General features: G+C 33.2%; 2 protein-coding genes across 2 annotated transcripts; one reads left to right on the plus strand and one right to left on the minus strand.

Moving 5' to 3' along the window:
* The first annotated feature begins 3,201 nt into the window (after positions 1-3,201).
* Positions 3,202-4,468, plus strand: LOC123706670. Its single transcript, XM_045655983.1, has 2 exons — positions 3,202-3,794; positions 4,045-4,468. Exons 1-2 carry the CDS (start codon positions 3,482-3,484, stop codon positions 4,401-4,403), a joined length of 672 nt encoding a protein of 223 aa, XP_045511939.1. The 5' UTR covers positions 3,202-3,481; the 3' UTR covers positions 4,404-4,468.
* Positions 4,469-4,545: 77 nt separating this feature from the next.
* LOC123706669 (phosphoribosylformylglycinamidine synthase) lies at positions 4,546-26,367 on the minus strand. Its single transcript, XM_045655982.1, has 23 exons — positions 26,063-26,367; positions 25,664-25,977; positions 25,405-25,541; positions 25,104-25,216; positions 24,348-24,601; positions 22,171-22,302; positions 20,751-20,879; positions 18,916-19,044; positions 18,213-18,287; positions 17,427-17,618; positions 16,300-16,473; positions 15,160-15,308; positions 13,493-13,696; positions 12,076-12,271; positions 11,234-11,363; positions 9,166-9,281; positions 8,431-8,696; positions 7,811-7,943; positions 7,345-7,446; positions 6,731-6,877; positions 5,957-6,173; positions 5,589-5,827; positions 4,546-5,363 (listed from the first exon to the last, which is right to left on the minus strand). Exons 1-23 carry the CDS (start codon positions 26,338-26,340, stop codon positions 5,170-5,172), a joined length of 4,020 nt encoding a protein of 1,339 aa, XP_045511938.1. The 5' UTR covers positions 26,341-26,367; the 3' UTR covers positions 4,546-5,169.
* Positions 26,368-26,665: the final 298 nt, after the last annotated feature.

Below are 26,665 nucleotides of genomic sequence, written 5' to 3' on the forward strand. Positions count from 1 at the left end.
CAAATAAGTTAAATTATGAATGTATCGCCTATATTGCATGATGACCCCTGTTATCGCAAATTTACTTTTAATAAGCCCTAATGTGATAGTCAAATTTTTTTTAAGCATTCGTGATATGGCATTTATGACTGGTGGACTGGTGATATTTAAAGGCAACAGATGTTGGGTTACGGAGAAATCACCTAAAATTTTTCATCGCATACGTTCAAGAAACTTAGGTATGTCATGGGTCCAGTGGCGCTACAGCGCTTTATTGTTCTTGGCCTCCTCTACAAGAACACTCCACTGATCTGATCATTGACGACCCACTTGCAGCTCGTAAGCGAAACATGATATACCTGCAAGACAGATGTTCCCAGCGTTTTTGTGTCAATGTTAAGAGATAGCTATTTTCCTAAATCCCTTGTGTATGACGTCTCGCCTGTGTCATCTGCGGAAGACCTTTAAACAAGAGTGATAAACGCAGGAATTGCGATGCGGAATAATTTGACTTCGGTTGCTAAGAGTGGGCTATAACGAAAATCACTCATTGTACATTTGATTTGATCTAAGTATGTGATGTTTGAATAAAAAAAAACAATAAATATGTATTTATAATTCACAAGTGAATAGTATGGTTGACTCTAATCAAAAACACAATGTAGGTAACAAAAATTCCTCGATTAAAAAAAAACACAAATTCATCCCTAATTTTCTTTTTATTCAATCGTGGCGAGTATTAAACCATAAACCATTGAATATTTTATATTTTACAAAATATGTATTTAAATAAAAAGCGTTTGGCGTTTACTTCATTTTTGTTCCGCGAAACACTATCGGTTGCTTTCTATACCCGATCTATAATCTAAAATTATTTCCAATCCAGATATTTTCCAATCGAGCGATCGAGAAGCTACATTTCTGTGTGACAATCCCTGCTTTGAAATCCAGATTGACTATGGATCCATCGATCGGTTATTTAAAAGTAGTTTATGATAGATGGCTAGAAATATCAATCTCTAGTAGTAAGTATTGGAATGGGATTGAGTATAAACGGCGGGCATAAATCGGCCGTCTCATGTCACGTGAACTTTGGATATGTCTGTTTTGCCAGATCAGAGGATTTCTCCCTAGATTTAGGGGTTTCTCAACCGAGTTAGGGGCAGAATAGGGGGAAATAATAATTTCCTCTAAAACATAGAGGAAATTATTTAACTAAATTAAAGTACGAACATCGTAAGAATAGGATGCGTGTGTTTAACCTTACTAATTGTATATTCGTTTAACCAAAAACCGAATAAAACTTGAACCTGTGAATCTATTTCCTATTACAGATACTTAAGGCATTACGCAGGCTTTCATATCCCAACAATTCCAACATCCGCTTAGTGAGGGCTTTCTAGGGGCTAAATCAAATTAGTCTAGGGGTACGTCGCCGAGACCATCTGGCTACACACACATAAATACACATATATATATATATATATATTATCATTATATTATTATTTTCAATGCCTTATTGAGTATAGGCCTCATCCAATTGGCTGCATCTCTCTCTGCTTTGAGCATTTTTCTCCCAATCCTCTCCACCAACTTTCTTCTCGTCAGCCCACTATGCAAGAGGGCGACCACGCTTTCTTTTTCCTGGAGGCCCTTTCCACTTTGTGACCTTCTTTGTCCATCTGCCATTGTTCATTCGAGCGGTATGGCCCGCCCATTTCCACTTAAGTTTTTTGCAATGGGATAGTTTCTTATTTGTGTAATTCTGATCTTGTCCTTCAATTTCAAATAAAGAACACTGCGTTCCATTCCTCGTTGACAAGTTGTTATTTTTCTATTTGAGTTCGAGTCATATATCCATGATTAGCTACCGTAAGAAAGACATGGCAATATACACGTGTAAGAAATTATTTTTTATGTGTAATGGTATCTCTGCCTTCAGTACCTCTTTGTATCACCAGCATTTGTTCCATGACATCCTATTTCTCCTATCAACTACGTGATGATGTCGTGAATTTTTAAAAGATATTTCCTTACCCAAGTAGATGTCTGGGGGTTGTTGATTCTAAGGGGTATCCATTAATTTTGATTGGATCTTGTAGGCGATTTGTCATTATTTTTGTTTTGTTATTAATTCCAATCCTATTGCTCGGCTAACAGAACAGAGTTCGTTTATCATTTCCTCCATTTGTGTTGATGTTTCTGGGAATAAAACGAAGTCATCAGCAAATCTTAAGTTGTTTAAGTAATTACCATGAATAATAATACCTTTCTGTGTCCAATTAAGCTTTTGCATTATGCTTTGAAGTACTGTTATAAATATGGCAGGAGGAGGTGGGTCACCTTGTCTAACCCCTCTTTTTATGGCTATTTTCTAGTTTGATTCGGCTAAGACTTTTTGAGTATATATTATTATTAAGTACCACGAGTAAAATAAATACTATTACCTATAAACTAACTAACAAACTTTCACATTTATAATATTAGTAAGAAGAGAGATATTATGAGCTTTAAATTAATACTTTTTTAAAATAAATATTTGATATCGCATATTTGACCTTTTTTGAAAAAAGATAAGTAACTCAGAAATTGCTTACTTTAGCTTAAGGCATATGGGGATTAAAATTATCACAAATAGTCGCCCCTATCCATCTCCTAATGGGAAAACGTCGAATTACCTATAAGCCCGTGTAAACCTATACTATACGTTATATGGTGTAATTTGTTTTGATATAAGGTTTATTAAAAAAATCAATAAGTATGTTTGAGTGTGAGAAAGACAGAAGTTTTTAATGATATCGCACAATAAAATTGTGATATACATTATCTAATACTATTCCAAGGACTGACAATGCTATTGCTCAAATACTGCTACATTTATCTTCAGTACCATTATGCTATATAATATTCGGTGGAGACCTTGGTAAAGTCTCATACTAAAGTTAACACTCATAATTATATATATATTTTAGAAGTAAAGACTAAGACCCAATTAAAAAAATATATATTCTAAAATTCCAAGATAGTATTAAGGATTAGACAGACGAAAACATTATCTACAAGCATATGTATGTCATTATTATCATCGTAGATTCTATTAATCTGTGACGGTTTAGTGTCATGACATGACTGACGAATGACGTATAAAAATAAATATGTTATTCAACAACATTTATTCACTTTATTATGATCCAATATAAAATAATAAGAATGTGACTAAGCGTCAGACTAATATGTCATTACTCGCTTTTCACTCGTAATCTTTTAGACGAATAAATAATCCTAGTTGCCAGAAAATAATAACTAACATTTTATTAAATGAAAAATAACGTTAGCCCTGGTACTATTATTTTCTGAAGTTAGGTACTCTTTTAAATGACATTGACATAAACGTGATTACATTGGTCGTGATTTAAAATTTATAAAAGGGGATTCCTAGTTTCAAATCAAAAGCATCAATTATAAAATTTCATTATGTAGTGTAGCGTGGATTATTTTCAAAATGAATTTATTACCTTCTTATACACATCTAAAACAGCAAGTTGTATATAATGTTGGAAGCAGTGATATTCAAGGTAATCTTCTTAACCAACTAAAAGAGTTTTACAGAGATGACATAGACTCCACTAGAAGACTCGAACAAATAAAAACTATTGGACAACTTTTACGAGTTTTAGAAATACGCGATGTTCTATCCGAAAACAATGTAACGCCCTTGAAGGAAATAGCTAGAAGAATTAAAAACAATGAATTATTAAAGAAAATAAGCGATTATGAGCAGTCTCATGATCATAGGGAACATTTAAACTTTTATGGTAAGTTTAATGTGTTATTCTTTTTATAAAAATTAATGCTGCATCAGAGGCAATCAATTTTAAGTAGTGTTACTAAATTTTATATTATCAAACCCTATAGGTTCCAAGGTTGAATTGGGTAAGAGATAATGCTTTTTTAAGCATTAATTTGGCACTATCTGATTTATCAACTCACATCTTTTACTAGAAACCAAATTTAAAATTTTGTTACTCAAAACTACTAAACTGAGCTAAAAATTATACTTTTCAGCCGCAGAAAATACACAGAGTTTATCATATTCCAAAGAATCTGAAACAGCTTTACCACCTGGGCATCCATATGGAAACATAACTCTAAGAAAAAAGAACCGTATTAATGAAACTATAGTAGAACAAATTGGCACATCTTGGAGAGATCTTGCTAGAAATCTGAAATTGCAAGAACATCGAATAGATGAAATAGACAAACAACAAAATCCACTAAAAGATAAAGCTTATGAGGTATTGCATGTATATGAAGACAGAGCTGACCCACAAAGAGGTTTTCTTATTTTATGTCATGCTTTAGAGAAATCTAGACGGAAAGATTTGTGTAGAAAACTGCAAGAAATAATGGTTATGAACATATAAAGATAACTAATAACATACTCATTTAGATTAAGTAAAAGTTTAATAATAAATATAATAACATTTTATGTTAAGGGTATACTTTAAAATATTTTTATTAAAAGTTTATGTATATAGAATTTAATCATTTATGTTAGCTTAAAATTACTTATTGCTTAACTCCTTGTGTCCATTTATTTATTTAAAATCATTTTGTAACTTTAAACATATCTAAATTATTGTAATTTAGAGATTATGATAATTCTGAAATAAGAACAATCAACATAGAAAAATATTTTGTTTACTTTTTTTTATTTACTTACCTACACAAAATGTGGAATATAGATATCTAATTCATAGTACATTAGTAGGTAATTATATTCATTTCAAACATTTATTTATAACAATTCATATTGAATTAAAACAAAATCGCATTCAATTACATTGAAGTCAGAAAAAACAACCTGTGCTTTGTCGGTACCAGGTTAATACAGACTGTATTTTAAAACTAGTGTCCTTGCTAAGATTTGCTATTTCAAAGATTCAATTACCTACAGGTTGCATCATAAAAATTACACTATGGTTTTACCATATCTACCTGAACATCTTATCTTATCAAATATAAATATGAGTATAATAGGAATTAGGAATATTGGAATGTGTATGATATAAGGATTGTATCATGTATTTCCATGAATCTGAATAAATTATGTTTTTTTTTAAATGATCCAATCCCGATACCTTTCTAAATCTGTGGTTATATGATATTCACAAGTTTCTTAAACCAATATTAATGTTGTTGTGATGCCCAAATATAAGCATTTTGGAATAGACGGAGCCAAGGTGAAGCATCACTGTCAGGTTGTGCTGGGTTAGATACAGTAGCAGGTTGAGTTGCACATTGCCAGCGGAGTACACAACGTTCAGGATGGGGCATCATAGCTATATGGCGACCATCTGGGGATCTTACTCCAGCTAGTCCACCTATACAAATAAAGTATGTTTTAAATCCAACTGACTCTATGGCTAAGTGATGCGTAAAACCCGGAAAACCCGAGTTCAATTCCTGGCGAAACATTGTTTCATGCTGGTAGGTTGTTTGATGCTTACATGAAAATGAAGCATACGCAAAAAGTGTAGTGATAGAAAATTTATTAATAATTTACAAGTGCGATATACTATGTTTTAATGTATTAGTGAATTACTAACCTGGACTTCCATTAGGATTCATAGGATACACTTCGGTGGGTACTCCATTATCGTCCACATATTGCATGGCAATCTGTCCGTTTCTCTGCAATTGGTCTCTAATCGAGGGTTTGGAGTAGGCAAACCTACCCTCACCATGGGCTACCCACACCCCCAAAACACTTCCCCCCATACCACGGAACCAGACATCTTGCTTGGTATTTTCGTTTATTTTTATGGCACTCCAACGACATTCGAATCTGATAAGAAAGCATAACAAAATTGCAAAGCAAGTTGGCCGGCACAGAGCATGATTGCATATATTTTTACAAATCCTATCAAAGAAATTTAATTATTTAAAAAAATAAGACAAATAATTAATACCATACCGTTCTGATTGATTATGGTCCAGGAATATCTGCGTTTTGCGAACCGACGTGTTTGTTTGATCAGGATCCACCCATCCAAGGAGAGCCATCAGTTGGCATCCGTTGCAGACACCGAGTGAGAAGGTGTCAGTTCTATTCTTAAAACGAGAGAATTGGTCGTAGATCGCTTCAGAGTATAGGATACCGGCTGCCCAGCCCTTGGCGGAACCTAGGGTGTCTGATAACAAAAATAACATCTTAAAAATACGTCCAAATGCATTGTGACAATACAGAAATCTACTAAAAAAAATTGATTAAACAGGATTTTCAAAGATTATCATAGACATAGATACATGTAGGAGATTAAAAAAAATGGGATATGTCTCATTTTGACAGATTCCCTCACTTAAGCTGAACGAATTATGTCAATTTCGATCTTAGATATTTTCGAATTGTAACATTTTTATGTTAAGAAGTCCCTTTATTAAGATTAGCTGTTATATAACATAACGTTATACGGCCTTGACTCTGATCATTTTGCCCGCTCTACGCCCTTGACTTGCGAAGTGGTAGTAAGTGTAAATTTAGAATCAATTTAATATGTTTTCTGATGACGTTCATAAGTGTACTTGGTTACCTATATGAATAAAGTTAGTTTGAGTTTCAGTTATAACAGAACCACCGAACAGTGAGCCAATATTATGTAATTGAAACAGAGGTTTTATGAAACATCTGATTTTTATCAACTAAAAGCGAGTATTGAACACTTGAGACATAGAAAACGATAGAAATTACCAGCATAACTGAATCCTCCAGGGAAGACAAGTCCTTGGAAGGCGTCCAGGGTGATTTTTTTCGAGTGCAAATCACTCATTGTGACGTCAAACACGTCAAAGTTCGCCATCATGAGTGACGCAATCATCTCTCGATCACCATTTGTACCTGTAACACAAGCACTAAGACGTAACGCTAAGTTTTAAACTAGCTTTTTGTGAAATTTAACTTGCATAGCATTAGTATTTGGCAGGAATTACTAGTTTCTATAACTATTAGTTGTTAGTACGAGTTGTATTTCTTATTCTTTTGTATTGTATCGCAATTCATGGCACCGTGAGATTAGCTTTTAAATTTTTTTTTGTATTATTTTAGATTACGTTTGGAGATTCTTTTTTATTTTTTTTACTTACTAGGGTTGCCTGAAAACGCACGTTAACGATAAAGCCGGCCGTTGCATACCTTATAATTTTTATGTATTATGTTATTTGTTTTTCTATAAATGTAACGAAGTGTATAAATATCAAACATATTACAAATTTAGGGGATTTTTTACAATCCTCGGATCAGATATAAGAACTAGTAAAGTAGTGTTTATAAGTAATAATAAAAATTAGCAGCACAAACTATTTTACCTTCCTCTCTTAAAACAGCAACTCTCACTGCCTTAGTTTTGACGACAGCAGCTGATGGGTCGAAACTTACGCTGAACGTTGCACCTTTGCGTTTCTCTAAACCTAAAAAAAAAAATCTTCTCTTTATATTCCGTAAGTATTGCATCAAATTGAATGGAAAGGAAAGGAGTGAAAGCGGCGATATATATAAAAATATTTCTATTCCTTTATTTTAAATTAAAGTTAACTGGCCAGTACGCGCACAGAGCACTTAATCATAAAAACGTTTTTGTCATGAGCCAAAAAAAAGAAATGACACATATTTTACGTTAATTTTAAGTTAAAGTGGCCAGTATCATGGAGCACTTATAGATAAAACCTTTTTGTTATGAACCAAAACATTACACTCATATTTTTAATTTGAATCCCTTTTCAACATTCTATGACGTCATTTCCGAGTAAAAATATACTAAACGTTACCACGTACCATCCCATTCCTGTTTAATGCAGTCAGAGTTGGCCTGCAGACGGTCCAATTGGTAGCTGGTCTCCTCCCACATCCGGAATACATCTATCAGCTTCTTATCAAGTACTGTTTCGCCATTTACTTTCACTGTTATCTGAGGCAAGAAAATTATCATTATAGTTTAAGAGAAATAACGCAATATAGGTTCAGCCCGCAGGTCACCGCCCCGAAACTCCGCTCGTATGGTGAAGAAAAGCATATTGAAGAAAGAATGTTGCACAGAATGCTGATGTCCCGAGGCCAAGACCGAGGGTTATTTAAGAATAAAATGCAAACGAGATGTGAGACATTTAGTTCCTTAATTGTATAATCCTGTTCACAAAACAATTGTGGAGGAAGGGAGATGCTACACCTCTTTAAACAGGTTGAAATAACTTTAAGCGCATTTCAAGGCCATCGCAGGAATTGTCGGTCGCTATACAATTTACTAGATATATTAATTACTTTCCAAAGAAATTAATTAAAACTCGTGACTATGTGCTACACTTACATTAGGCTTATAAATATATTATCAATTTTAATGAAACATTTTTAACTTAAAATTTGAATTAAGAACGTTAAAAAGAATTTAAAAATCTTACGTTAGATTTCATTCCTTTTTTTCCCGCGACACCAATGACACTGGCTGCAACACCACTCTCCTCATATTTCTTCAATACATATTGCACGTCACTCTGTTCCACTTCCAGAACAATGCCCAGCTCTTCATTAAACAGGATATTTATCGGTGACACTTGAGGTTTCTGTATGTTCAGATCTAGCCCACGAATGCCGCCAATGCCCATTTCTAAGACGGTTGTTATAAAACCTCCTTCGCTTATATCATGGCCGGAGAGGAGTTTCTTTTCTACAGAGTAAAAATTATTAGTAAACTAGTTACTTGAAACTGGCATAAAGTTAAAACTATTGCCATAATATTAAAAAAAATAAACTTCGCCGCCTAACAGCAATGAATGCGGTGTAGGTACAGATAAGCTGACCTTAATTTATGATTTATTATAATCACAATGATTTATTGCAATTCAGTGATTATAATAATTCATTATAATCACTGAATTGCAATAATCAACGGTACAATGGGCCTTGATTTGTTGTACACAATACATTTTAAAATTAATTAAAAAATATATAAAAAAACAGGACATGAATATTTTTTATTCTTTCTCTCTGTTTGTTGTTTGTTTCGTTTTTTATGTTTGTATATTTTTAACTCTTTAGCTTATAAGGAATATTGTACTCTGATCAAGATACCCTCCGATCACCAGTCAGTGACATTTGAAAGAAAAACCATAAATTTAAATAATTTTAGAGGTTACCTTTGAGTAATTTTTGTGTAACTTTGAACAACGACTTCAATACACGTGGATCATCCAAATCTGGTGGGTTGTCGCCTAATTGTTTGTAGCATTGCGCTAATGCTGAACCTCCGATCCTAGAAGAAAATGTATTAACAAAACAGTCAGCAGGTTGATCGTAAATTTCCTACAATGTATACATCTTATATAAAATAATCAAAGAAGTAATAGTATTTTGTATAGAGGTTTATAATCATGTCATGCGACACATCCAAGGCACAACATTTTAAAGTTATAATTCTTTTGGCGAGTTAGGGGAAAATGGTTACAGTAAATGTTTACGATGCGCGCACGGCGTCACAAAAAAACCGACACCCTGAAGTTAGCTATAGTCAACATTTAGTTTTTTTGACGTTATGCTTTTTTTGGCGCGTTAGGGAGAAATGATTAGAGTTAGTTTTTACGATGAGCGCGCACACCGTCACAAAAAAAAACAAAAACTGAAGTTAGCTATAGTCAACATTTTAGTTTTTAGAACTTATGTTTTTTTTGGCGCGTTAGGGATAAATGATGAGAGTAAATTTTTGCTTTAATAATATTTTATATTAATAAAAGACCATAGTATAAACCATCTTCATATATTACATATGAAATTGGCGTTTTGCCGTACTGGCCACTTTGACCTCAAATACCTCCTCTTTGGTTAGGAATTTCAAATTCAAATTTGTACAGCTATTTACTCATGTATTTGGGCTTCGATGACCGTCATTTATTTGTTATTTTCTTCTGTTTTTTTCTGTTTGCGTCACTCATTTTACAAAATGGAAAACTTAAAGTATCGCATAATTTACGAGTACGAGTTCCGCCGTGGCACTAGTGCTGCGGAAACGACTCGAAGGATGAATGATGTGTATGGCGGTCATGTTGCAAAAGAAAACACAGTTCGTTTTTGGTTCCAACGTTTTCGTTCTGGAAATTTCGACCTGCAGAACAAGCCCCGTGGACGGCTTGAGACCCAAGTTGATAATGAAGTATTGAAGGCTATTGTGGAAGCGGATCCATCGCAAACCACGTCCGAGTTAGCTGCAGGCTGCGGTGTTAGTGATAAAACTGTTTTAATTCACTTGAAGCAAATTGGGAAGATTAAAAAGCTTGAAAGGTTACCCACCTTTCAAGCTTTTTAGCTTCCTCACGAATGACTGAAGCAAACCGGCAAACGCGCGCCGACTGCTACGTTACATTACTGAACCGGCACAATAATGAAGGTATTTTAACCCGAATCATTATCTGTGATGAAAAATGACTTGAATTCTTTACGATAATCGGAAGCGCTCAGCGCAATGGTTGGATCCTGGCCAGCCAGCCAAATCCTGCCCCAAGCGAAAATTAACCCCAAAAAAGTTACTTGTAAGCGGCGTTTGGTGGACTAGTGCCGATATTGTGCATTGCAGTTTTCTCAAATCTGGCCAGACTATTACGGCTGATGTCTGATGTCAGCAATTGCAAACCATGATGGAAAAGCTAGCGGCTAAACAACCTAGGCTGGTCAATCGCTCCACGCCACTGCTACAACGCTAGACCACACACTGCACAACAGACGGCTACCGAATTAGAAGAGCTTCAATTGGAATGTCTAAGACATCCTCCGTACTCCCCGGACCTTGCTCCAACAGATTACCATTTTTTTCGAAATTTGGACAACTTCTTGCAAGGGAAATAATTTAACTCTGATGGGACAGTCCAAATCGCCTTCACAGATTTTATTGATTCCCGTCCGTCTGGTTTTTTTAGTAAAGGGACCAATGAACTATCTATGAGATGGCAAAAGTGGATAGAAAACAATGGTTCATACTTTGATTAATTAAATATATTATATTTAAAAATATTCGACTTTTTGTTCCTCCCATACAAAACGCCAATTTCATATGTAAGGACCTAATATTTAGGCTCACCCAGGTGTTTTGTTTATTTATTTTAGGCCCACCAAATCCCTAAGAACTTGCAGTTAGGCCTTTATTGCCCCGTACGACCTAAACGATAGACGAAACAGACATGAACTAATCTTCAAATAAATCTTCATTAAAATTACCTATACTGTCCTGGAGTCGCTGCTACATGGATCAACGCGGAGCCTTCCTTGACCAGAGCAGGTTCCACTTTCACGGTAATATCGGGGCATGGGGCATACGTAGAGACTACTAGTGTACCCGGGGATTGGACTGAAAATTATTTATTTATACAGATATTTAAAATAAATATATAAGATTATAGGAGTTAGTGCAATCACGCGCGAAAATCGACCATGCACAGACTATGCAAGTCGTATTAGTCGTCAGGATTAAGTTAAATACTTGTCATTATTTATTTATATCACGCCTTTTTCCCGAAGGGGTAGGCAGAGACAACGGATCTCCACTTGCTACGGACCCAAAATATCTCATCCACTTTCATTACATACATTTTACATGCTCGTCGATTATGGGTACTTTTAACTTGAAACTTCTCTAGTCCTAGATTTGGCCCAAATATGCACGACAAGGCCTACCCAACCTGGTTTCACTATTCACGGTTGCCTTGTATATATTACATATTTATATTTCTTATAATTAAACTTAATAGAAATAGCAGGAAAATACTGGCACAATATTGGCAAAGATTACATCTGAAAATAGTCGGAGATCGCTTTCACCCACGAGTTAAGAGTATAGAAATACTAACAACACTACTCACAACATTTGATATGCAAATAAAAAAACTCTTTATTTTTATTAATTAAAAGCAATGTATATATAGATATCATGAATATATAATGTATGCTGAAATAATTCCTCATTTTTATCAAACATAATATAAATAAAACTTCTAAAAAGGTATAATATAGATATTATCTGTATATATAGATAAATTTAAAAATTAAAGAATTTTCCTTACCGGTCTGTCCACCGACATTAGCGCACATAGACAATGAATCCTTCCCACCATCGATGGCCACGCCAAGTTCTCCCATGGCCTTAGTGAGTGCTTTGCATGCCACAACTAGTGAGCCCCCTTGAGTGCCTGTCTTTCCGGGCCACATCCAGTTGCCGGAACATTTTACGTCTTCTAATTCACTTATGCCGGCAAACACCTAAAGACAGATATTTAAATTCGGGTTCTATTATGTTGTAATCCCCTACAAGCCTAGTTCAGTTTGCGCCCGATTTTTTTAAGTAAGCGTAATCCTGTCTACCAACCTAACTTATTTATCCGTCGATAAACCAAGACTTCAATTACTTTAAACTACACGATAAATTCTGCGAAGTCGACATAAATTTGATATTTCGTATGAACGATAATGTTATAAATCAATCAAACACTAGTATTGTAGAAAATTAGTCAACATAATATTAATTGTATAGGCTAGATTTTTCATGTAAAGTTTTTTTATGCACTTTATTGAAGAAAGAAAAAACAATTAAAATCAAAATGTAGGTAACTTTTGTAGTCTGATCTAGTCTACTAATAAGTCTCGTCGGGCTGAATGTCAAGGACGGCTTCTGCCCGTTCCAGTGGAAATAGCTAAAAATAAAGCTGGTGAATAATAAATAAATAATATCGTTTATTTGCAAGTGGACCATTCCGATTGAATAATTATAAAAATTAGTTAATTAGGTAAAGATTTAGAAATCCGGAGTTGCGTCTAAGTATTTAAAAAAAATATTTAAAATTTTGTGAAATTTATTGAAATTCGTAAACAAACCGTACATTTTCTACTTTTCTATTGGTTCTTAGAGATGTAACATTCTGTATAAAAAATCGGTTTTTTAATTAATCGATTGTTATTTAGCATGAATAATCGATGAATAAAAAATAATCGATAATCATAATTTTTGAACTTTTAAGTCCCCCGAGACACTTACATAATCAGTATCATCAAATTCGGGCGACGTTATTCTAAGTCTAACCCGTTAATTATCATAATGTAATTATAATAAGATATTTATCGTTGTCAAAACTTATGGTCTAAATACTATCCCACATGACAAAGGCTTTTAAAAATTAATTTCTTTTAAACTTGAAAACTTCATCGTGGTCACTGTACACTAAATAAAACATGTAATACATAACGAATAAAATGATACAAATTATTTTTTACAAATAAAAATATAGAACGCTTCTTTCCCTGACCACTTGGCTAATTAGCAAACAAAGATTTTATTGTACAGTTTATGAATTTAGTGCTAATTCTTCTCATCAAACGCTTGATATGCGTTTTTTTTTATTAGTTACCTACATTAATAAATATTTTAATTATAAACCTACACAAAATCCTAACCCAATTATTATAACAGCATACTTTACAACTCACCAAGTTAGTAAGCGCTTCTCCCAATGACAGCCTGGCGCCAGCAGCCGGGTCCAGAAGGCCTTTGATATTTTGAGTGCCAATAGATGTCGCTGATCCCACCTTCTCGTGGTAAGAGAGTGATATAATAGCGCAGTCTGCAAGTGGTGTGTGGAGGGGACCCACGCATTGTTGCTGCGCCACCAAACCAGTTACACAACGATCCACCTGTTTTATAATTAAATATTAATTCATAACAATTATTCAATGAAATTACATTTTTATTTTTTGCGTCTGAGGCGATAACTGTTGTGGTATCTGGTTGAAAGACCAGCGCTATAGAAGTCGTCAGCTCACAGCATTATTAACCAGGGACAGTTACAACCACAACACACACACACACCTAAAATGTACCTTATTCGCTTTTTCCAGAATGTTTTGTAATTTATATTTTTTTGATTATTAATATTATTATTTCGTGGTTTTGTGTGTGTTTCATTAGTAAAAAATGTTATATAACATTTTTATATGGTTTTAATTAAAGTATTTTTTCAACTAAATCTTTTGTCGCGTTTATTTGTAGTGTCTGAAGATAACTAGCTGATTAAAAAAAGGGAATTGAATAGAATAGAAAATGAAACGGTCCCACGTGTTTGATACCGTCATGCTATGTAAAGGTAAGTTCATTAAAACAATAAATTTACGTAATCAGTTATGAACATTAACTTTTTAATGAGCATAAACACAAAAATACTTTATTTAATATACACAAAAATACTTTACGTAGATTTATTTTGTAAAAACCGTGATCCAACATCTTAGTGCTCATTCAAATTGCACACATAATTGACCGATATTAATATTTATTTCTGCCGCGTCTACACATCAATAAATATTAAATTCTCAAGGATCACGATATATATTGACCGTCTGTCATATTATAGTTAAGTGAAATATTCTACATCTTATATGTTTTGTACACAGATATCTTATATTCCCGCCTGCGTCATTAACCGCTCATTTTTAGTTAAATTTTCGTCACAAAATTTCTTTGATGTATAAGTTTTTTCATACGTTAACTATAATTAAAAACAGTGGTTTTGCTGTGTTTTGTTTCAATGGATGTGCGTATGTGATCTGTTTATGTGCGCATTTAACAATAGCTCGTACGGTGAAAGAAATCATCCTGAAGAAACCGACATGCCTTACAAAAAAGCCAGCTTGGGTCAGGCACAGAACACCTATAATATAAAAGAAATCGAAAAATGATCTACTATATGCAATTTTACAGAAATTGGTTAAATAAAATTATATACGATAAAGCTTAACAAAAGGGTTTTATTATCAGACATGAATACAAATAATACAATCATTTCATTTACCTTATTACTACTAAGATTATTACAGAATTTCATTAATTGTAATAGATTATTATATATTTTGGTTGTAAATGGTTTCGAATCTCTTCGAATCAACCGTGGTAGGGACAAGAAAAAGATGGAGCGTAACGAAAAAAATGTGACGCGTAACGGGAAAATGTGACTTTTTTTTTTTACAACGCGGATAAAGAAGTTTCACTTCAAAAAACAAATGACAACATAACAGATGAAGGAATCTGAGGTCCAGACCTAAAAGGTTGTATCTCCACTGGTTTCAAACTTAACCTAATGACATGAATGCTATTAAAATACCTTATTTGTTAGATATCTCTTGCTGGCCACGTTCACCAGCCTTAAAACTCTGTTAAGAGCCTTCTCAACTGTAACATCTTGGGGCAGCGCAAGTGGGACTTTGGTTCGCTTTTCAGTTTGAAGGTCAAATGTCTTCCTCGGCATGTTACCTGCGTTTAAAAAATTATATTGGTACGTTCTACTAAAACGAAAGATTACTTCTGATAATGATGACGTCAGAGTTCCTGAGTTAACGAAGGAACTCATCGCGTATCTCAGTTGATATTTTTAATTACTACAGAAAATACTGCAAGCCACGATTTACTTATGGTTATGTCATAAGCGCAATTAACGATTTTAAAACTCACCAGAAACAAAAGATAAAACCTGTTTTTTTTATAATGGTTTAAAAAAAGATTCTTTACATATATAAATCAATTCAGTACTTAAGCGTGGAAATCCAAGCGAACTTTCACATTTGCTATATTAAATTACAATACAATTCATAGTTTAAAGTTTACAAAAATACCAAAAAACACAAACACTTAAAATCATTCAGTATTCATTCATGTAACGATTCATTAAAGGTATTTTTTTATAACATATTTAAAAAAAAACTTGTATCTTTAATGAAATTAGTTATTAGTTTAATGAGATTATAGTCAAGACTATGATCGTTTTAACGAACAGTTTTTGGTCTCTTTTTGGGATTTGGGATCACTAACATTGTTTCTACACTTTGTAACCTTACCGAGAGTAAGGTAAATTCGTAACCTTTCTGACATCGTAAACAATCAATTAAATCAACACGGTTGTGGCGTTAATAAACTACAGTTCAGCCAAGAAAGGCCACAGATCATACTTCCCAGAAGAGATATTAATAGATAATGAAATATTTTTAAACAAGAGTAGTGACCGAGATATTTTTTTTCCCAGATTTCTATAATCTATTGTATTATAAACGTTTTTCAGCTTCATATTGGCTGTGATTTCTTTAATTTTATAGTAATTCCACAATTGTATAGCTTTCTTAATTTACTATTAGATGGCATTGTCAACTCTGATTTGAAAAATACTGGATCCTTATCTTACTGGATATCCTTCTTTCCCTCTACCCTTAGAAAACTTTTCAAGCTAATAAAACGACTGAATTCAGCATACCCAGCACGGCCTCCAAATGCAAGTCATACGGCATCTTCTCCACTACATCCGGCTTCTGACGATCTGATCTCTTAAGATACGAATCCTTGAAGGAATCTTCAACTAAACTCATGAAACCATCACCGGTCACTTCCCCAACGAACGATACCGGACATCTTTCACGTCGGCATATGTCTGAAAATTTTAGTTGTTTAAATTTTAGTAGATATACTATACCTTTTTGGCGCGTTACGGAGAAATGATGAGAGTAAATGCGCGCACACACCGTCACAAAAAACCGACACCCTGAAGTTAGCTATAGTCAAAATTTTAGGTTTTTCTATTGTTAGTGTCGTTTTTTCTACACACGTAGAATAACATTTTTGAAAATACTTTTATCTTGTTACGCCAAAGTATAACTTCTAATCTCTCCCATGTACATAAGCCCCCCCTTTTTTGTTAGTATTTTGACTGCCATCATTACTTTAACGTATGACAGTTCCTAGGCACGATTCTTGAAGAAACAAATTTGGGAATGACAGACAAGGAAAATCGCCATGAAATTAAATAAACAATTTAAAAGACGACCAACCAAACCCATGATTTTCACAGATTTCTCGGGAAATAGGTGAACAGCCTCCTGTCTTGTACCGTCGACTTATCGCACGCCAAATTCCATACGATATTTTTTTCACCGAGCAATTATAATGTGCACATAGAAAGTCCATTGGTGCAAACGGGGTTGAAACCATTTCAAAACTCTTTTTTACACTCGCCTTCTATCTACGCAACACTTAAACGATACTAAACATATGCAATAAATTACATTTAATTAATATTACCTTATTATCTGCACTCCTTTTAAAGATAGCAAGAAAAATACAAACTTTAGTGAAAATAATGCAGCCACGAACGTACGTGAACACGTATACCATTTCGCTGCGTCATTATTTTTAAGATATAAAGAATTCTCGTAAATTACCATAAATATAATGATGGCGATTTAGATACGAGGTAAGCCTATAAATATTTTTTTATTACATCATAAATTTAGCAAACAATTCTCTAATTATTATATATACATACGTATTTCTTTTTGTATACCGGTAAGATATCTTTTATATTTCTATCTCTATAAAAGTTAATACCTTCTAGAACATTCCTATTCTCCTTTGAACAAAGGAGTGCATCATTTTCTTGATATTCAGCACCCCACAGTTCTAACGTAGTAATTGTGGGGTCACCCAATTGGAACTCCTTTGTAAAGACGACAGCGCCCTCTGGTTCCACCAGCTCTTTTAGCACGTTTCCGTTTCCACCAGCGCCTTGGTCGTGAATAGCTGAAATCATTATTTAATAATAAAATTGCTGATTGACTGACCACTGAAAATCAGTGTTGCTGTTGACAGCAACTTAAGTCAGTCCAACTTTGATTTAAGTAATTGTCTATATTTTTTTTATTTATATGTTCTTGAATCAATTTTTTTTGTTGGTTTCTGTGATGAAACGTATAATATAAAAAATTACACATACACATTATATGGTCGTTAAATAAAACAAGAGGTATAAACAGGGGGCAAACGGTTATCCGAGGTTAATACCACCGCCCATGGACAATCACATTGCCAGAAAGCTCGCAAGTTCGTTGCCAGCCTTTTAAGAATTGAAACGCTATTTTCTTGAAAGACCGTAAGTCGAATTTCTGTCTTCAATGATTTAATTGAATTCCGTAAATGGATATAAATTTTTTTTTAACACAACTGGGTTCGCGAACATATATTATACTAAAACAGTAAATAAAGAAAAACTTAAATTTTTAACGTTACTTTAGGTTTATAAATGGTAGAAATATTGTTGGTTGGATCTAGATACAAAAAAAATCGATAGCTAATGCTTTTCTCTGTTAAATATATTTTAAGAGAAAAATAACTTACATTCAACTGGGTTAATATTGGCTTCCAGACAACCTCTAACGACTCGGTTAAGACGATTTCCCATTTCCGCGTCACCTAAACATAATTATTATCAGGTCAGTTTATTATATATTCCAGTTGCTAAGAATATATATAACTACTGGAACACACCCTCCCACTGGGGCCTATGGACCGACCAGTCGTTTTGTATCCACATACTCAATCATAAAACTTAAGAAAAACATTTGTTAAAATGCGCTGTTTTATGAATAAAAATAGTTCAAACACATGAAGGATCTTTAGTAATATTATTTGCGTAACTGTCACAATAAGACTTATAAACCGTAGTTTTCAGAAGCTCCAACACACTCAGTACACATCAAATATATATGACATTTTTGCGGTAAAAACTCCAGGTATATAATCCATACATGTATACATGTGTGCCAAAAATAGTGAAAACATTTCTTCTAAAAATTTTACACTATTCCAAGAAAGATTATTGTGATATTTTTATGAAGACGGATTTTGCGTTTTAGTCGAATTATATAATGCAATTTAACAATTTAAGGATGTCGCGCGTCACGGACACGTCAGAAATGTGTCAGATTTGACATACGAGAATTGTAAGCGCTAAGTGTCCAAATGAATTCAATAAACTTTTTAAATTACAGATCGTATTTTATTATTAATTGTTAGCACTTAATAATTGACCTAAATATACCTCTTTGCACAGCTCCGAAGTCCAAGGCGTGGTCTCTAGAGTCTCCTCCCTGGACTGCAACTGATGAGGCCGCTCCTCCACCAACCCCGATACGGTAAACTGGGCCACCCACTTTCACCAAGAGCATCCCTATAACAAATAAAATTAAATATTTTAAATTTAGAATTCGTAACTAAATCATTATAATTTATTACCATTAAAAAATACCTATTAATAAAAAACTGAATAAAGAGATTTCGAAACGAGACTTATTTTTGAAGTGAAACTTCTTTATCGGCATTGAGAAAAAATTTACCGTCACATTTTTCAGTTATGCGCCATCTTTTTCTTGTCCCTACCACGGTTGATTCGAAGCCATTAATAACAAAAACATATAATAACAATAATAGTAATTATTCTATTACAATTAATGAAATTCTGTAATAATCTTAGTATTTATAAGGTAAAATTAAATAATTGTATTATTTGTATTTATGTCATGATAATCAAAGCCTTTTGTTAAACTTTATCATATTACACGCACACATTTTTCTTTGTATATATTCTTTCAGAAGTCAACATTGAGTTTTTTAAAGAATACATTTTTTACCAATCATTCTGTTAAATTGAAATTAAAAATAGCATGGCCAAGAACGTTACCATAGAATTTTAGTTATAAATTTCTCTTAAGTAATAATAAAAATACGTTGTTATATGAAAAAAATTAAGGTTTCGCTATCTTTTGCTTCTGTATATTTTCAAAGAAAAAATGTCTATTATTGATTTCATAGTGTTCATTCGACTCTTTCTGTCATATTGTGTTTACGCTGTGATGAAAGAGACAAAACATTAATTAAAACAGTTTAAGTCCACTGTTTTTTACTTAGTTTAAAAGATATAGGATAAAAATGTGTCATCGAGCGCAGACAATGAACAAAAAATATTGGAGCAGTGTTGGCCAAGTGTCGTCAGCGTCTCCCATCCCTGAGGTCGTAGGTTCGAACACCGTCTATGCAATGGACTTTCTATGTGCGCATTTAACACTCGTACGTTGAAGGAAAACATCGTGATGAAACCGGCACGCCTTAGACTCAAATCAACGTGCATGACACAGAAGGCTGATCATCTACTTGAAATTAGAAAAATGATCACGAACCAATTATAGCAGAGGACCATAAAAATAATGCCACTGATTTTTTTATAGATGATTTAAAAAAAAACATACGATAAGACGATAAAAGATGACTTAATTTATATAAAAAGAACAAATATAACATATTACTACTTATACGTCACTTATATACATTACTTTAAAAATTTCAATATCCTGTTCATGTTTTTTTAAATTAAAAACCGTTTAATGATTTCAATGTCATATAACCTAGGTGCCCGAGAGTGTAAAACAAAAAATAACAACGATAGCTACATTCGTTTAATGTCAATAACTCTTGTGCGTTATACGGCGACACGTTGCGTTCCATTTGATAAATCTCACAGTCTAACGAAAGGTTTGCACTCTAAGTTTGATTGTTAAGGGCCAACAGCATCTCTAATTCAATACGCGTTGACACGTGACGTGATACGTCGATAGTGCTGCCTGGAAGAGATCGCTCGAAAGCAATAAGGATTTCTGTATGCAGTGAAGTGTAAATAACTACAGTTCGACCAATCACAGTCAAAAGAAGGCCGCCATCTTGCATCTTATGATTAACATCCCCACCTTCCATATTTAGGAAGAAAACCAGGGCCATTATCACCACATATTATTACCACAAAAGAATTACTTTTTTTAAACCTTGAATTTAATATTGATTTAACAAGTAACCGTTAATTTATTAAAAAAAACAATATCTCACCTTCCTCGGGTTTGTTCTTCTTAATCATCTGGTGTGGCATATAGCCAATACCACCGCTGAACATTATTGGCTTGATGAACTCCTCTCTGATGTTGTCCCCATTCTTTAAACCGTATGATTGCACGAAACCTAGAATAAAATATATTAAACATATAGCCTTATTTGTTCGGTTCTTCGGCGCAAATATTTTTGTTTAAAATTGTATTTTTACAGTGAAGATTTCAATGTTATACTCATAATGGTATAATGAAGTGAAAATGTATTATAAAATAATTCAAATCGTGTTTTTCTTTCTCTCCTTCAGATGCCATTTCATTGCTAAAGGTTGGCTGTTAATAACTTCAATTGCTGGAGATCTTGCGCTAGTCTATAATTTATCGGCGGATGTAAAGCCAATCCACTGCCGTACATTCGTCAACCATGTCTTTCTTCACTTCACTTTGCCATGAATTTTGCACATAATTATAAGCAACAAGTCGTATCGATGATGCCGCAAAACGTGTCTAAGATATGCGATACTCCGTATTAGTATGCACACTTTCGTGTTGTCCCGATGAGTTAACGACGTTTTTGATGTACCATCGTCGATGTCATAGCGATTAGCATCAACATATACTGCATTTATTTATTACATGAAAAATATATATTTAGGGTTCAAACACGATTCTTTTATAGCTCTTTAGCACTTTAACAGACATTGGTCATAACATTAGAAATCCTATATCAAGTGTCAACCCTTTATAACGCATTTCAAGGGACCGAGGATTTTTTCGTTATATGGAGGGAAGGTAAAAAATACCAAATTTAACCAATTACAACAATTAATAATTTTATTACTATCAACAGGTAAATTATTCTAAACACATATATTCTGTTAACCTTTGCCTGACGTGTTTTGCTATGCCAATATTTGTGAAACAATAACAAGAACAAAGGCGAGGCGGCTGTTTATGACTTCAGGTGTCTTTCTTAGAAATTTCGGCACCTCGAATTAAGTTTTAAGCCGATTATAAAAGCAATTACACTTAAGTATGTTGTTAATGTCTAAATATAAAAATACTTCTTCGTTATAGAGGATGGAAAAGTGAATTTTGTGTTAAAGCAAACAAATTTAACTTATTTTACGTATATGTATATATATATATATATATATATATATATATATATATATATATATATATACAAAGAGTGTTCCAAAATAGTGATTTTTCTATTTCATCTGGTACATTTCCTAGCAAAGTAGAAATAATTGTAAAAATCGAAATAGTACTTCTCTACATTTTTCATTAAGAAAAACACTTTTTGAACGGATTGAAGCTATTCTAAATTTTGAACTATTGCTATGCGAACAAAAGACAATACTATACATTTTTCATATTTCGCTTTTCTCACCTGTATTATATTTAAAAATTTAGTATACCTGATATCAAAGGCTCTCCAAATTTGTTTCCGTAATCTGAAGCTCCATTACTGGCATCAATTATTATTTGAAGTGGACTAGCAAAGTTGTTTGGGTACTTCCAATCTTTGTCCTCCCAGGGTAAGTCATAACCTAGAGAAAGTATATTTTTTAATAACATTATATTTATTAGGCATTTAGGAGCCTTTACTTCAACTCACGGGATCTAGTATGAGCGACCGCAATGCGCATGAGCATCGTGCATCGTTCGTTCCAACTAGGGTCTTATCTAATATAAGACTTTAAAATGTTACATTTGGTAACCTCGTTTAGCTTATTTTAAATCAGACCTATTCTAAATTGAAATTCACTCATTTACGATATTATATAAAAATAATTTAAATAAAAAAATTCGCGTATACATAGTTATATATTATTTTATCATCACAATTATTAAAAATTTAATTATAACTATTTGTGTAACAAGACGACACATTACCCGTAATTCTTGTTATACTTAAAAATGTAGAGGCTGTTTAATCTGGAAAATTTAAAGAGCAAATTATGCTCATGACTAGTAGCATACGAGGTAAGCATAGGTTTAATATGGAGTCGTAATTGATACGAATCTTAAATTAGCTAGTAAGCTAATGTGACTGTTTTTTTTTTTAACTTAACTGATCACAAGCGTACGAAACAAAGTTATTTGGGATAACGTAATAAATTCGCGTTTACATTTTTGAGTTTAATTGCTTGTTAGCGATAATAGCCGAATAATTTATGACACCTGATATGATATTATATGTATAAGTGAACGAAATGTAATAAATTAATTAATTACTGTGGTAGTTTAAAAATAATTTACAATTGAGATTCTCATGCAATAAAACGAACTATAATTTGATCTTTGGTTTTTAAACGTTAACATTTCGTATATGACGGAAAGACTATTAAAATCAACATTTTCAAATACTTTTCGTCATGAAAAGAAATATTTTAATTTTGTATTATTTAAAGATGTGATATTTTATCCCGTGATTTGACCTCGCGTAATTTGTTTCAGTGCAAGCTGATAAGAAAAATTAAATAATAGGAAAACAATCTACGCGCAAACATGTAAATACGTAATCAGTTGTTTTCATATTAATAAGAAAGAGTTGCGTATATGGCACAACATTATTACATCATGTTCACAGTCTATTTGATTAGCTCTGAGGTCATTGGTCGATTAACAAAAAAGCTCTGGCAAAACAAAAGATAAACAGCTTATAAGGTCCAAAAACACTATTAACAAGGTCGTTAATATACTTTAAAGTAATAATTACTACAGCTGATCAATTACCATTTATTAAAATAGGAGTTATTTGTTTGGCGGTTTTTTTTATACATAAATATATTTAAACTGTAAATATTCCGACCAGCGACTTTGAGGCTGTTTTTTTTTACAGTCAGTTTTATACTTGTTTTGGCTAAAAAAAACAATTATCAATGTATTTGGAATTGATTATCCTGTATTCACACAAGCATAAGTGCTGTGGCCGCCTATAATTGTGGGGACAACGAAACCAAACACAAACAGAAGCAAAGCATCATAGTCGTATACTACAAAAAAAAACCAGATATCGATTAAGAAATCAGTCGCCCGAATTGGGGGTTGCAGGGGAGGGGAGATACACCCCGTATAGTCGATATTTACAATGCGAAACATCGATGCTTTACAAATATTATATACTAACCTAACCGAAGAATATTAATAATAGGTTTTTTGGACAGCTCCGGCCCTGCTGGTAATGCAGCCCCTACACCCTTGCGTACCAAAGCACAGGCATTTTATTTAATATACGGAATATTTACTATTTAAACTTGCAACTTTGTAAACATAGACTACAGTTGATGTGCAAGTTTCTGTATTCATACACAATTCGTGTATAGCAACTTAATAAACATAACAATATATTTACATTTACTTACAATGATTATGTAATCAACATAATCTTTATATTTCAAATTAAATCATTATTGTCAGTCAAAAATTTGAATAGAAATGAACAAATTTAAGAAAACAAATGGGATTGAATAATATAGAGAAGGTTGGTCATTAATGTTACCTGTTAAAGATTTATCGACATAGTCCCGTCAATTCATACCATCAGTAACCAGACAAATATTGATGATAAAAATTTATTATTAATTCATACCTGGTATCAACAAATTCCCCACACTATACCCAGCAGTTCCAGCTACCGTATGACCGCCCCTTCCTACCCCCTGGACATCTCTTATCCTTCCTCCAGTACCAGTTGTTGCTCCACTGAATGGAGCCACGGCTGTGGGCATATTATGAGTCTCCGCAGTGAAAATTATATCTGATTCAGTCACTTCTGTGAGTACTTGTGATGCTTCCCTAACATTGCTCGGTCTGAGTTTTGTATGCTTGAATCCTTTAATTGCACTGCAATGTAAAGTGTTATATACCTCTTGTTCTTAAGTTAGTTCCGTTTATTACGCTCAATATCAGTAAGTTATTAAGTAAACTGGATCTGTCACACCAGGCAAATATTGGATTAAATTGTGACCATAAATATTGTCATTTAAAAGCTAAAAAACATAAGAACTTTAATATTTAAGTACAGAAGAGATTATATTAATAATATAGGTCCTTAATTTCTGTAGTAGAAACATAGCTAAAATTACTTATGTGCTGGTAGTATAGGTCTGTTTCACCAATTCTTGGTTGAACTAAAAACAGTGTGGAAATTTCCAAGTCTAACTCTTAAAAGATGAATTAGTTTATAATTTACAACATATGTTTTTGAATGATAATAGATTGCCTAACATGTAATAAACATAAGTTATTAAATCAGCAATCATTGAGCTATTTAAACCGAGGTAATTGACATCTGCCCTCCTATCAGCGTCATAGTGATAAGATTGAGAAATATTACTACAAATACCTGCTATTATCCCCGAATTTAATGACATTATTATCGTTGGAATATTTTTGAGTTGATGCAACCATGTCTATCAAAGACTCATCTATTTTCTCACCATCTAATATCATTTGACCCTGCAACCATTGATAAGAATTATAGCATGCTACTAACCCAGGTGCTTACAAGTTAATTGACATAAAACTAGCAAGTTTAATGAAAATTGGTTACACTGGCTGTGATGAACTACATCAATTATTTGTATAGGATAGGGTATACAATAGGCAGATCACATACTTTATATTTATACATTTTTTATGAATACCTTGAAAAACCAATGCCTCGAATGTTCACTGTTGCTCTGAGCTAGGTCAAATAGTTCCACACTAGAAGGATCCCTCTTCAGTTTATTCACAAACAGGTCCATATAGAATTGCATATCCCAACTATCAAATGCTAAACCTAAGTTACAAATTATATAATCAAAAACCTTTAGGTATTACTACTACCCTACTTATTACTATTAAACACAATGTACAATAAGTGCAAAATATTTTTTAAACAAGATAAGAGTGGTTACGTACCTAGCTTCTGATTGACTTTTTCCATGGCAGCCATACCTTCATTTTGAAGAGGCACAACATACCATGGCTCTAAGTCTTTCGGTAGACCTTCATTAAAACTATGCCTGGGAAGGTTTTCTTTTGTATAAATACATTGAGTCATTCTGTCATGTAGAGATGCAGCAAGATCCCCAAATAATTTTTTATTAACCACTTTAGAACTGTTAAATGTAATAAGGTAACGGGTGGAAACCTCCAGACGCACCACATCATGCAGCCCAACACTTTTGCAGATTTGAACTGAGTTACTTGAATCAGCAGTGGAGAAGTTAAACCTACAAATAATTTTGCGAGTTAAATGATATATATTCGTAATTTACACTAAAATTAAAATATTACTTAAATGTAGTTTTAACTCACCTCGGCCCAATTTCAATTATTAGTTGATCGTCTTGAACAAACTTGTAAACCGACTCGTTTTTTAAGGAATGCGGTTGCAAGGGAGAACTTAGTAACCACTGTAAGATTTTAATTTGATTAATATTTAAATAATCACATCCTTCTGCTATTTCCACGTGATAGCAAAGTTCAGTTGATAGAGCTGCGATATCATTGTCTACTCCTTTAAGTTTTTCAAGTATTTCTTTAGTTTTATGAGCACTAAAAGCCTCACACGTGAAAAATCTTATAATGCACATCGTACGAAACAACCGTCTACAACGAAATGAAAGTATGCACTATTTTTAATTTAAAAATACGCTGCCAATCAAACTAACACAGTTGTCAACTGTCAATTGCCATTGTTCGGCTATGTCCACTCAAAAAAACCAAAGAAAATAGGGGACTGGAATTTTCAGGGGCTTAAATAGTGGGCCTGGGCCAGTTTTCTAATTTTCTCACCGATAGCCTATAACGATTTTTCCTCAAAGCTTCAGTCATGGCACATCTACAAATAAAATAACTTGAGTGAAATAAATTTAATTCCTCTATGCCTCCACCTCGTATACAATATAATAAAGAGTA

This window comes from Pieris brassicae, chromosome 3 (genome assembly GCF_905147105.1).
Source record: "Pieris brassicae chromosome 3, ilPieBrab1.1, whole genome shotgun sequence".
Lineage (NCBI taxonomy): Eukaryota > Metazoa > Arthropoda > Insecta > Lepidoptera > Pieridae > Pieris > Pieris brassicae.

Bases quoted from the DNA above. Each gene is read 5' to 3' on its own strand.
- LOC123706669 (XM_045655982.1), bottom strand. From the start codon at position 26,340: ATGTGCATTATAAGATTTTTCACGTGTGAGGCTTTTAGTGCTCATAAA. The intron at 22,303-24,347 runs GTATGAATTAAT...TACTTTCTCTAG, and splicing joins GGGGAATTTGTTGATACCAG to GTTATGACTTACCCTGGGAG. The intron at 11,364-12,075 runs GTAAGGAAAATT...AATAATTTTCAG, and splicing joins TAATGTCGGTGGACAGACCG to TCCAATCCCCGGGTACACTA.
- LOC123706670 (XM_045655983.1), top strand. From the start codon at position 3,482: ATGAATTTATTACCTTCTTATACACATCTAAAACAGCAAGTTGTATAT. The intron at 3,795-4,044 runs GTAAGTTTAATG...TATACTTTTCAG, and splicing joins GGAACATTTAAACTTTTATG to CCGCAGAAAATACACAGAGT.